Source organism: Schistocerca nitens, chromosome 2, assembly GCF_023898315.1.
Source record: "Schistocerca nitens isolate TAMUIC-IGC-003100 chromosome 2, iqSchNite1.1, whole genome shotgun sequence".
Classification (NCBI taxonomy): Eukaryota; Metazoa; Arthropoda; class Insecta; order Orthoptera; family Acrididae; genus Schistocerca; species Schistocerca nitens.
In genome coordinates this window covers 729,382,471-729,396,615 of record NC_064615.1, presented here as the reverse complement: position 1 = coordinate 729,396,615, position 14,145 = coordinate 729,382,471, and the positions used below count along the sequence as shown (strand labels likewise).

The 14,145-nt window shown below is 36.9% G+C and overlaps 1 protein-coding gene across 4 annotated transcripts in view; it reads right to left on the bottom strand.

The window, feature by feature from the left end:
- LOC126236930 (obscurin) overlaps positions 1-14,145 on the bottom strand; it is a 681,004-nt gene that overhangs the window by 381,018 nt on the left and 285,841 nt on the right. For all 4 annotated transcript variants that reach the window (XM_049946608.1, XM_049946610.1, XM_049946611.1 and 1 more), the window contains 5 exons: positions 12,304-12,549; positions 11,767-11,908; positions 11,327-11,511; positions 6,378-6,505; positions 2,093-2,216 (listed from right to left, as the gene is read on the bottom strand). In XM_049946608.1, the coding sequence (XP_049802565.1) occupies positions 2,093-2,216; positions 6,378-6,505; positions 11,327-11,511; positions 11,767-11,908; positions 12,304-12,549 (825 nt within the window). The remainder of the gene's footprint in view (positions 1-2,092; positions 2,217-6,377; positions 6,506-11,326; positions 11,512-11,766; positions 11,909-12,303; positions 12,550-14,145) is intronic.

The following is a 14,145-nucleotide window of genomic DNA, read 5'->3' as shown; positions in this document are numbered from 1 at the left end:
ATTGCAGGTAAGTAAACACTCCATAAAGTATTATTGTAAGTGTGACAAAATTTTAAATAAGCAAATTGTAACCCTGACATGTCTCCAATACATCATACATATGTTCTGAAATTGTGTACATTATGAGATGAATAAAACACACATCACACACACATAGCAGGTATGTTGACCTACCTGTCTCACAAAATGTGTTATCTCTCTATAACTACACAGATTGTTGACAAAAATTGAACACTATTGGAGAAATTCATAACAAAAATTTGGGTTCATTATTAAGACTCATACTGTTAAAACATTCTGCAATTTAGAAATAAATCCTCAGCATATTAATTAGATTTTATTTGTTACCGACTCAGGTACTAATATATACAAGGCACTGTTGCCATTTTGCCATCATACATTACACATGTTTTGAATACTGTCTCTTAACCCATTTTTGGTGGTGGTTACACAAAAAATGAGCCTGCAATGATTTTTTCCATGATTTTTGCTGCTAATGATGTGGTCCACTTCATGAAGAAGATAGGTGACTTGAATTTGTTTGTGCCAAGCTTGAACCAAGAAATGGAAAGTAGATGGAACAGCCTATTTATGGTGATGCAATCTATGATTCAGTAGTATGACCAAGTTGTGGAAATATTTGCAAAGAAGAGGTTCACTGAAAACTTCATGGTTAAATAGTGACTCTGGACAAGAACTCGTGGCATATTTTGAGCCATTCAGAAATGCATCAAACCTCTGAAGGCTAAAAATATCCAGTTACTCAATTTGTTTTGTTGTGGATGCATAAACTGAAAAGTCACTGTGCCACAAGGGCCTGATGATATAGGGGTATGTTCCTTTAAATTAATTTAGGTGTAGATTTTTATTTAATACCCACTGTGCACCCTACAAAGGTAAATTTTGATTTGTTTCAAAATGTCAGTTTCAATGTCACTGGCATTTGGCAGTGCTGTCATCTCTTAGCTCTTGATAACATGAGTATTGAAAAAAGAGTTGTCTCCTAACACTGACTCCGTCTCATGGAGGAGAAACAATAGCAACACTTCTGTAGCCATCCATCCAAGACTAAAAACAGGAATATCAGAAGTATCACCAAGATACAGGCACAGAGTTATGGTTACAACAAGAAAGTAGTGAGTGTGCAAGACCAGGTGGCTTTGTCCATGAGATATTGCCCAGCTCGATCTAGGGATGGGTGCTCTCAAGCAAATCTCCTATTTGAAGACTTCTAATAATGTCCATTGTTGACAAGTTTCAGAAGATTAATCTTCCATATTCAGGCCTTTGACTTTATAATTATGGCATAGGATGGGCTACCCACTAACTGGCCAAGTGTGGGTAGTTATTGTTTTTGCGAGGTCATACAGAATGTGGCACAACAAGCCTTGTGTATAATCTCATAACACTCTTATTGATGCAGCAGCCCATATTATTGGAGGTTGGTAATTCATTCTATACCTTTAAGTTATAGCTGTCCATGTTTAAATTCCTGAAAACAGAAAGTTAATAACCAAAACAATTGCCCTTAATATACGACACTGTGGCAGAGGTAAACTATATTTACAGTAAACAGAAGTTGTTGGGGACATTAACAGTTATGTGAACAATTATTATGTGCTTTTCAGTAAATGGCTGAGTACAGTCCAAAAATGATAAGGAATTTGTTATGGACCTTTTCTGTATTCAGGTATGAAGGAATTGCTAAATTTCAGTGTTATTTAATTCCAGGTAGAGTCTAGTTGTTTACATAGCCTGTAAGGTCAGTCTGTTAGTCCCATTCCAGTTGTTCCAACTGTAGCTGGTAAGCAGAGGTTTCTCTTGGGTCTGAAAAATATTATTAATATTCGGTTTTAGTTATCATTATCAGTCAGTAAACAGCAGCTCCAAACTGAACTAAATGTACTGAAAAGCCATGTACATTTCATAGTTCTCTCAGCACCATCCCATAATAGCTACCATCTCTCTGCATGACAACTGTTTGCTTCTCTCTCACTTGCTAGGTCAATATAAGCCACACCAAGCACTAAGTGAACAGTTTAAACAAACCAATGTGTTACTCACAAGATGGGCTATACTGTATGTTACATACCTTGAACAGTCAGCTCAGCACTGCAGGATATTTTTCCTGATGTAGTAGAGGCCACACATGTGTATAGACCTGCATCCTCTGGTTTCACATGTTGAAAAACAAGTGCCAGGGAATCCTCTTCATCCTTGAGAAAATGACAAGAATCACTGACATTAAGACAAGAATTCTAACAAAAATATCAATATAATATGCTTATAAATCTCTGCTGCGTCATATACAGCATGCTGTTCCATCTTTTCCCCATATGGTTTGGGCTCTGTGAGTCATTGTCAGCTCGCCCATAGGCAAGCACAGCTTGTATAGGCTACCTGCCAGGCAGCCCTGCTTCACTATATTCACAGTCTCTTCTGTCACACAGGTCACTTGCCCACTCTTGCCAGTAAGCACTTGGTCAAGCCAAACAGTTGTGCAGGCTACGGCTTGCCTGCATCTGCTTGCATGTGCCCATAAGCACTTGGCTTTAGTTAGTACTACAAGTCATCAATTATTTTGTGTGTGCGTGTGTTTGTGATTGCGAGAGAGAGAGTTCTGTAAACTGTCTTCCTCTAGCATTTAAGTGAATGCTAAATAGTTTCGTCTTTTCACCTCATAAACAAGGTGTCTAAGCAAAAGAAAGAAAGGACCACACTAACAATCCATTGAAAGCACTTTCAAAAGGAATAAAACAAATCAATAATTTAAAACAAAATCAAGTTAAATTCATCAAAAGGCACAAAATTAAACACCTATCTACTTCTGGATGCACTGAACTCTCATAACAATTCAGCCATCTGAAATGTTTCTGCTACAGAATCTCTGAAATAATGTAGATAAATCAGAAAATCTTGATGAAAATGACATATTTTCAAATTTGAGTATTAAAAAAACTAACAGCAACTAAACCTGAACTTTCAGATCACTACCCTTATTGAAAATTGAATTGAAATACCTCATATGAAATCAGTGTTTCTTTTCTGTCAAATAATAGTGAGAAACAAGTGCAGCATAAAGAGTAAACTTGTCATTCATTACATATTCTGCACCAGGAGCATTACTGGAGTGAACCTCATTTTCTAAATTTTTATTTTTTGATATGAATGCTTTGTCAACTCATAACCATTTTTTCTATTGTATTTGAAAATTTTAAATTCATCTGTGATACTCAATTTTTGTAACTAATGAACTATTCTCTTTATTCCATATATATTATTGTTAAATGTTTAATATTTATTGATCAAACTTCTTTTGTATAGTTTGCTTTCTTGGTACTAATACTCTATAATTGTGGTAACTCTGATCATATTCCTCATGTCTGTGATCTCCAATTCAAATTTTTTATACGTTCACATAAATTTAATGGAGGCATGAATATTTCACTTATTTTCACTGTAAAGTTATAGCAGACACTGTACCCAATGGTGATTGAAGCATGCCACTGAGTTCTTAGGCTTTTTATTCTCACCAGCGATAGTTGCAGCACTGGATATATGACAAGAGGGCATGCGAGGTCATGAGGATGGGGTTTTAAGGTGGAGATTGGTACACAATAGTGAGAGGAGAAGCGGACACATCAGTACACCACATGTGACACGCTGCAGTGGAGACGGGTTGTGGACTCATGGAGGGCATGAGTGAACCTAAATTGAGAGCAGCAGTGCCTCGCACTGTACTGTTTAGTGAGGATGAAACAAGCCACTGTGGCTGGCATCTCAAATATTTGGGAGTGCAGAGCAGGAACTACTACTCCTAGATTCATGATAACATCATCGTTAAGTACGTTCCTGGAGAGTTTATCAGCTATTTTTTATTAAACTCAAGTTGTTGTGTGCTGAAAAACTTGGTTTGTGCGAAATCTTGTGTGGATTTGGCTAGAAAGTGGCAGTCTTGGGGGTATGCTCCAGGGTTGTGTCTTAGTGGGCAACTGTAAAGCATTGTGATTAAAATTAACAGGTGTTGTACATCTGGGTTATTACTTAATAGCCATTTGCTATGTACTTAAACTTATGTGTGCTTAAAAGCATCTAAAGTGCAGAGTGGCTAAAGGCCCTTAAACTGTCTGTTGTGTGGCTGTAGTAGTAGCCCAGTGGTTGTTATATCTGATATTTTTCAAGTTAAACATTTGGGACCAACACAGGCTAGTGAACTATTTTACCAAAGGAAATTCTGCATATGAGCTATTGGTTGATATGTGAATGGCTAGAACCCCCTAGTTCAAATATTCTCTCTTGCTATTATTCTTACTGCCATCTTTAACATGTTCTGGCTGTATTGCCATATGCATTGTTTTAGAGTAATTTGTGGTAATAAAATGGTTTATGTCTTGCCTCCAATTGCACCTTTATGTTTCTATGTTTAAGTTGTCATCACAGAGTAATTTAAAAACCTTCCACCTGTTATATTGCATGATTAGAGGGCTTATTCATTGACAAGTTGTAAACTTACGTCTGATTAAGTATTAAGCAGCTAGTGCCCACATCATTTCGTGTGACTGGCTGTACTTACGTGTAATCGTGTGCATTCTCAGCACTGAAGACACCTGTTAATGCAAGTACTATTTTCGTGTTCTGCGTCGATCGAGGCCTATGTTTGAGAATGTCCTGTTAGACAATTAGCTTCATTAGTCCTTTAAATTGAAACTCACAAGTGCCCGTCATTGCTCAGGAAAATTGTTAACCTGCTTAGTTTAGTGGCAGCTAGAGCTGTGAAGCTGTTTTTTTTTTTTTTTTTTTATTTTATTTTATTTTTTTTTTTTTTTGAGGCCAAGAGCTGGATTCAAAAATTTTCTGGTGTATTCCTGAAGTTAAAACGACTATTGTCAATTTAAATTGCTGAATTTATTCGAGAATTTAAATAAGGTTAAGCACAAAGCTAAACTTCAAATCTAATTGGTTTGTGTAAGCTATTAAAATGGTTAGCACCGTGGGCATTTCAATATTTAACTTTTGTGTAGTTTGAAAATTAAAACAGCTAGTGCTGATTCAAACTGATTCATTCATTTGAGAATTTAAAGACAGCTATGTGCAACTTAAACATAAAATTTAATCTCTTTGTGTGAGCTGCTCGTGTAGTTTCAAAACTTAAATGGCTAGTGCCAATTCAAATTGATTCAATCCATTTAAGAACTTAAAGACAGCCAAGTTAAACTTAAAATTTAATTTGTTTGTGTCAGCTGTTAAAACAGTTGTTGCTGCAGGTATTTCAATATTAAAAAGCTTGTTTAGTTTGAAAATTTAAATGACTAAGTGCTGAATCAAACTGTGAATTCAAAGTGGCCAAGCACCAAGTTAAACTCCATGTTTTGTGCGTCTGTGCAATCTTTATACCATTGGTAAATTTATCTTCTTTTATATTGTATATTCACAATTTAAGGGGCTACTGTCGTTTCAAGCAGGGAAGTTGAGTTAAGTTTTTAAGACCACTACATGCCAATTAAAATTTTAGTATTTTGAGTGCTGTGCAATCATATGTAGATGGTTAGAGCCAATGCTGATCTGAATGATTCTATGGCTTGTATGGTTATTCTGATAGAGCAGCTAGTGCCTACAGAAACCAAGAATCATAAATGATTCTTTTAGGTGAAACTGTTGAGAACCACGAGGAATATTAAGTTCTTGTAACAATTTAGCAATGAAAGGGCTTTTGAATTTGGGTTACATGTTAGCTTGTGTCATTTGTTTTAAAGGCAGGTTGGGCCAGTTGAAACTTAAGAATCTTAACTGGTTGGGCCTTGTTGAATTAAAGTGAAAACTGGATGTGTTGTTATGTAATGAGGCCAATCCCAGTGGTATTTTGTTTTTCTTAATAAGTATGTGCATTACATAATTGCTGAAGTACAATTTTGTCAATAACACAATAAGATTGATATCCATAAAAAGTAAATTTCATTTTCTGTGCCTAGTACCTTTTACTTCAGGACCCTCTAGTCCTAGCTACCCCTGCTCCAAAGGGTATCCTCATTCCTTGTTTCCGTGGTAGGGCAAAGGTTGCGGGGAGGTTTCAGTAATGACAACAGTTTCATCAGAAACTCAAATCTTAGATATACACTACATTAACAGGAAAAGAAATCACTATGAAAGCAAAAGGTGTTTCTCTAAAAGGATTATAATTATCTGTGGCAATGGCTTACAAAGAAGATTACAGTTCATCCAGTAACACCACGCAAAATATGGTTATAATAAACACAGTGCCAGCAGTCATGACATGTATTTTTTTGCAGCAAAAGTTATCAAACACTGAAAGGAAGGAGAAAATTATTCCGTGAGGTATTTTGTGAACATTTAGATACTAAATAAACTACATTCATTACCTTGAACAACACGTTAAATCGTTCTTCAGGATCAAATGGTTTTCCATCTCGTAACCATGTAAATTTTGGTTCTTCTCCAGGCTGTAAAAGGCCTGCTGATTCTAATCCAGCAAAAATTTTCTTCTCAGCTATTGGAAAAAAATATATTTTTGTTAATTTCTCTTTTTTCCTTGAAAATGATAGATTTTACTATGAAAAATTTAGCAGCAAATAGCTGTTGATTCTGTATCCATTGATCCTTACGTACATCTCTAGAATGTAGAGTTCAACAGGGTAGGATAAGTTCTTCAGATGGGGTAGTTCAATTATGCAACCAGGAAATGGCTTGACATAAGTACAGAATATAACCTGATGAAATTTACGTCCTTATTTACTTATTTCACTTTACTATGATTCACATTGTTGTAATGTCTTCCATAATGGTATCTGTCTAGAAGAATTTCTAAACAACACTAACTTCATTATGTGGTGTCACCGCTAGACACCACACTTGCTAGGTGGTAACTTAAATCGGCCGCGGTCCTGTAGTACATGTCGGACCCGCGTGTCGCCACTGTGTAATCGCAAACCTAGCGCCACCACATGGCAGGTCACAAGACACGGACTAGACCTCGCCCCAGTTGTACGGACAACATAGCTTGCGACCAGACGTACGAAGCTTTCCTCTCATTTGCCGAGAGACAGATTGAATAGCCTTCAGCTAGTCCATAGCTACTACCTAGCAAGGCGCCATTTGTATCAGTGCTTATAGATAACGAATATTCAAGAGAGATGTATTCCAAGGATTCATTAAAGTTAAGTATAAAAGAAGCTCCCTTCTTTTCTTTATAGTTTTCATCCAGTATCCTGTTTCAGACTTCACGCCCGTCTGCGTTAGTTTAGCGTGCACCTAGCTACCTCATTGTGTCTATGCTGTAGGAGCTAGACACAACACATTACTACTAATACAACTTATGTCACTGAAGAGAGAGTAGCCTATGACACAGTCCATGCTATTTACTTTATGAGACTCAACTAAAACCTGTTAACTCTTTTCTAGAGCATTCGGTGCTACAGTCCTGAAATGGAGTTCCAGGTGGTAGTGTTTTTTGCTGACCCATTTGTTACCTTAGTGACTTAACAATACTGTGTGAAGCATATGAGGAGGCAAATCTGTTTCATAAAAATAATTTCCCCAAGATTTACTAGTTTTCCCAGGTTGAAATTTCAGATTTCTCTCAAACAATATTTATTCTGTGAGAGCAAGTTTTACTTTAATAGTTTTCATAATTGAAAATAAATTTTATTTTTGTTGCTAAATCTCTTTTTTGTGGTTACTCCATGTTCAGCTATGATTTAGAAATTTATCAACTATTCTACTACTACTAGTAGTAGTAGTAGCTATATTTGTCCACAGATCTCTTTTTACAAGGATATAGGACATGTCAAAGTATTTACAAGTTTAGACCAATTTAAAATAAGGTATACTTCTAGTTAGAGACAATCATTAGATTTACTCCTGGTATACAATACCTTTTTATGGATAACTTATTAAATAATGTAATGCCACACTGTTCACTCATATCTCACTATCAGTCACTGCACATACTACACACATATTGTTTCATAACATTTCACTCACTACACACACACACACACACACACACACACTGGTGATCTTTGGGCCATTTTCCGTGCCGCAACTTCCCATTTGCTATCCTGAAAAACTGCGTAGGCAACCCTCTATAATGAGTGACATTATGATCTCAGAAAGAGGAAGAGGTGTTAGTGCGTAGCTTAGGGGTAATTTTTTCTAGAAAAGGAAAAAAGAAGGAAAAAAACATAGTGTGAAGGTGTTATGTGGAATGTTGGATGTTTTATAATCATTGTTATTATTTATATGTATAACATATTTTTTTACCAAACCCCTACTCTGTTTTATCTAAGTAATCCTTCAATGTCATACTACATAACAGGTACTGTTTAGCTGCATCTTAAAATAAATGTATTTTTATAATTTATTTAATCTCTTTTGGTAATTTATTGTACAGTTTTATTCCTTGGTAGAAAATGCTGTTTTGAGTTTTATGTTTATTTTTTCTTGGTAAATGTAAGTTGAGTCTAGAGCTTGTTCCATGATCATGGACAGAGCTGTTTGTTATTTTTGATGTGTGCAACTGACTGGTAAATGTATGCACACAGAGCAGTTAAAACCCCCAGTGTTTTGAACAGATCTTTATAATGGGCCTGAGTACTATTTTTGGTTATTACTCTTATGGCTCTTATCTGGAGTTTAAAAATTGTGTTTATATTTTGTGCATTTGTTCTCCAAAAAAGAATGCCATAGCTAAGAACTGAGGGTATATATGACTACTATGTAACTAAAGGACACTGTAAGTTATAAGATCATGTTTCCCTGGACATTCCAGGGTTTTGCTATGGCCAATCTACAATCAAAACAGTGTAAGATATTACATGGCCAGACTTACAGTTTTAACTGAATCAGCAAACACATGTCACACTGATGCTACATCTTCATCTATGGGTACTTTCCACTGTACAACATATTAGGGCTTTTTCTGTTTCATTCACATATTGAGTGTGGGAAGAAATATTGTTTAAATGCCTATGTGCGTGCATAATTAAACTAATCTTATCCTCAAGATCACAGACACAAGCAGACATTTACAAAAATGTCTGCTTGTGTCTGTGTATGTGCGGATGGATATGTGTGTGTGTGCGAGTGTATACCTGTCCTTTTTTCCCCCCAAGGTAAGTCTTTCCACTCCTGGGATTGGAATGACTCCTTACCCTCTCTCTTAAAACCCCCATCCTTTCATCTTTCCCTCTCCTCTCCTCTTTCCCGATGAAGCAACAGTTTGTTGCGAAAGCTTGAATTTCGTGTGTATGTTTGTGTGTCTGTCGACCTGCCAGCACTTTCGTTCGGTAAGTCACATCATCTTTGTTTATATATATATATATATATATATATATATATATATATATATATATATATATATATATATAACAAAGATGATATATATGCTTGAAGATGATATATATGCTTGTGTCTGTATATGTGTGGATGGATATGTGTGTGTGTGCGAGTGTATACCCGTCGTTTTTTCCCCCTAAGGTAAGTCTTTCCGCTCCCGGGATTGGAATGACTCCTTACCCTCTCCCCTAAAACCCACATCCTTTCGTCTTTCCCTCTCCTTCCCTCTTTCCTGATGAGCAACAGTTTGTTGCGAAAGCTTGAATTTTGTGTGTGTGTTTGTGTTTGTTTGTGTGTCTATCGACCTGCCAGCGCTTTCGTTCGGTAAGTCACATCAAAACAAAGATGATGTGACTTACCAAATGAAAGTGCTGGCAGGTCGACAGACACACAAACAAACACAAACATACACACAAAATTCAAGCTTTCGCAACAAACTGTTGCCTCATCAGGAAAGAGGGAAGGAGAGGGAAAGACGAAAGGATGTGGGTTTTAAGGGAGAGGGTAAGGAGTCATTCCAATCCCGGGAGCGGAAAGACTTACCTTAGGGGAAAAAAGGACGGGTATACACTCGCGCACACACACACACATATCCATCCACACATATACAGACACAAGCAGACATATTTAAAGACAAAGAGTTTGGGCAGAGATGTCAGTCGAGGCAGAAGTGCAGAGGCAAAGATGTTGTTGAATGACAGGTGAGGTATGAGTGGTGGCAACTTGAAATTAGCGGAGATTGAGGCCTGGTGGATAACGGGAAGAGAGGATATATTGAAGAGCAAGTTCCCATCTCCGGAGCTCGGATAGGTTGGTGTTAGTGGGAAGTACCCAGATAACCCGGACGGTGTAACACTGTGCCAAGATGTGCTGGCCATGCACCAAGGCATGTTTAGCCACAGGGTGATCCTCATTACCAACAAACACTGTCTGCCTGTGTCCATTCATGCGAATGGACAGTTTTTTGCTGGTCATTCCCACATAGAATGCGTCACAGTGTAGGCAGGTCAGTTGGTAGATCATGTGGGTGCTTTCACACGTGGCTCTGCCTTTGATCGTGTACACCTTCCGGGTTACAGGACTGGAGTAGGTGGTGGCGGGAGGGTGCATGGGACAGGTTTTACACCGGGGGCGGTTACAAGGGTAGGAGCCAGAGGGTAGGGAAGGTGGTTTGGGGATTTCATAGGGACTGCCTCGACTGACATCCCTGCCCAAACTCTTTGTCTTTAAATATGTCTGCTTGTGTCTGTATATGTGTGGATGGATATGTGTGTGTGTGCGAGTGTACACCCGTCGTTTTTTCCCCCTAAGGTAAGTCTTTCCGCTCCCGGGATTGGAATGACTCCTTACCTTCTCCCTTAAAACCCACATCCTTTCGTCTTTCCCTCTCCTTCCCTCTTTCCTGATGAGGCAACAGTTTGTTGCGAAAGCTTGAATTTTGTGTGTATATTTGTGTGTCTATTGACCTGCCAGCGCATTCATTTGGTAAGTCATACCGAACGAAAGCGCTGGCAGGTCGATAGACACACAAACAAACACAAACACACACACAAAATTCAAGCTTTCGCAACAAACTGTTGCCTCATCAGGAAAGAGGGAAGGAGAGGGAAAGACGAAAGGATAGGGTTTTAGGGGAGAGGGTAAGGAGTCATTCCAATCCCGGGAGAGGAAAGACTTACCTTAGGGGGAAAAAACGACGGGTATACACTCGCACACACACACATATCCATCCACACATATACAGACACAAGTAGACATCTCAAAGGCAGACATATTTAAAGACAAAGAGTTTGGGCTAGATATATTTTTCCCATGTGGAATGTTTCCCTCTATTTTATCACACTTTAAAACAGTCACAAGGATAATTTACAACACTGAAATTGACATGCTTTTCCTCTGTGGTCTTTTTTCTATGAATACTTATGGAAAGAAATGTTGTGAAGTTATCATAACACAAAATACATCTCCAACTTACTTGTAACTGTTACAGTTGCTTCACTTGACACTTCTCCATATTTGTTTTTAGCAGTGCATGAATATTTTCCTGCATCATTTTGGTGGACATCAGTAATAACAAGTTCATAATATCCAGACTCGGCTTTATCTCTTACAACTTGAATATGGTCACTTCCTTTTTCTATAGGTTTCCCATCCTTATAGCTGAAATGTATGAAAGGAATATTATCTTTAAAAGGTAAGTAGTGTGCATATATGCAGACATAAAGGTAGAGCAAGAGGGATACCTGAAACAAAGTCTACAATCTATTTGGTACTTGCTCAAAATATACTGTATCTGTGTTTAATTCCTAATAAATTATTAATTATAAAATATAAACACACATTTATACATTTGAAATTAAATTACTTTCATGTTTTCAGCATCTTTAATAAATATTCTATCAAAAATATACTTACAATGTTACTTCTGGGTTCGGTGTACCTTGAACTTTTACCATAAATCGCAAATATGTATTTTCTAGCAGTTCTGTGTCCTTAAGCCGAATTAAGAAACTCGGACTATTTGCTGCAGCACGCCGTGCCCTTTCTTCTTCACTAACTGTGAAACAGAAATGAGTTTAATTTCAGATCAACTGTTTCCACAAAACTTAAAAAACCTATAGCTAAGAAGAGTTACTGCCAGTAATAATAGTTGCAAATAATTCTGAAAACTACTACATTCTTGTTTGCAACATACCTATACATTACTTTCAAACTAAATTACTATGTGCAGTTTTCATTCAATTTCAGAAATTTGATCTATAACTGAGAAGAAATGTGTTCTTTCACAAAATCTGAGCTCCAATGAATACATTGCTCTTAACATTACCATACGTCCTTCATGGAAAATGTTATTCTACATGAAACTCACAATATTTCTTTATGAAAGTTGCAAGTGGGAAAAGGTATTATTGAATGTGCAAATAATAAATTTTGCATTTTTTAAAAACTTACTGTCCTGAACAACTAGTTGTGCAGTACATGTGGAGCTTCCAATGACATTGGATGCTTTAGCTGTATATATACCAGTGTCCGACTCACGACAGTGTTGAATTTCCAGTTTGAAACTGCTGCTATCTTTAGATTCCATTTTAACTCTGTCTGCTAGCTTATCATCCATTGGCCGATTATCTTTCAGCCATGTCATATTAGTTGGTGAATCAGAGGCAACTTTGCATTGAAATATAGCATTCTGTCCAGCTGAAACAGTTTGAACATCAATTATTATTTACACTGTATTTACCATAAACAATGATAAAAACATTAACCTTAGTTCCAAAGGGCATTCAAGTGAAATAAATGTTTGTCCTGAGTGACATCTCATGTAATATTAACTGAATACTCTTGCTGCAAATTCAACATTTACTATGCTACAGTAGCTTCAAATCTGAGTACAAGCATTTTAATTTCTATAATAACATGACATTTTGTGTCACTTTTATTCATACAAAGAATAAACAGCTACAAAAAATTATAAATTACATTTAAGTTTTTGTCTGAATAAAATTTACAACCAAACCATCAGCAAAAAGAAATGCCATAAACATATCAAAATGACACCATGATATAAATGCAACTCAAAAACATTAAACTGGCACAACTAAAAAAAACTGCATTTCAACAATGAAATAATTGTGATAATTTACACTGATGGGGGAGCAAATGAGTATTTTTAGAGTTACTACAATTAACATAAAACCTATGTTGATTCAAGCATTTTAAACATATGACACTTGCAAATGTGAGTTATTTTTATTTGAATTGAACTGTGCATGATTTAGTTCAAATACTTTTCTCAAGACTAAGGAATATTTCTGCTCAATTTTTTGGTAATATACACATTAAGCCAAAATAGCCACCAGATATCTACTACTGCTGGCCGCACAAATGCTGGTTCAGCAACAAAAAGAATGCCAAGCCCTATATTTCTTTTATAGGAACGTCCTTTGGGTCAGTCTTCACAAATAGGGGAATAAGCTGGCAATAAAATTTGTTTCCCTTTTTCCTGTTGCATAATCACAATGTGACCGACTATTGTAATAAATGTCACTCATTTGTGACAACAGTGAGTAATATAACAGACCACGATCTGATATCGTAGCATCCAATACATGCGACTAATAAAGCATAAGATACACTTGTATATTTCACTTTTTGCAGTTAATCTTTCAATACTAATAGTGATTCATAGTATTATCTGAGTGTGCTCACCTTTCTGTAATTTTCCTTTTATTTATACTCGTTATTCTGTAAATGAAGTCAAATAACCATAAGGATATATAAAAGGCTGTGAGACCTGACCAGATAGATGTGCAATGCTAGCACATCCCTTCCCAGATTTGGGGGCATATGTCAGCCCCAGATCGGATCCGCTTGGTGAGTTAACGGTGAAGGCCAGTATGCCAGCCAGCCTGGATGTGAACTTTAGGTGGTTTCCACATTCGACTAAGTGAAAATCAGGCTGGTATCCACATACAACCTCAGTTATATGATTTGCAAACACTTCAGAAACATTCTCATACTTTCATGTGTGGCAACACTTAATGCAGACAGATGGGGTGGTTACATAAATCCGGCCTGCGGGGCAAGGGGTGATGACAGGAAGGGCATCTGACCACCCTCTACCACTCACATTTTGAAATCCAGATTAACATGCTGACCCCTTGACGATATGGGTTAAGGCCAGGAGAAAGAAAGGTACATAAAACAGTGAATTGGTAATAACAACTAATTCCTGTAATTTCAAGATAGACACATAAATTTTGAGGAGTTATATTTACTGGAAAGATGACCATA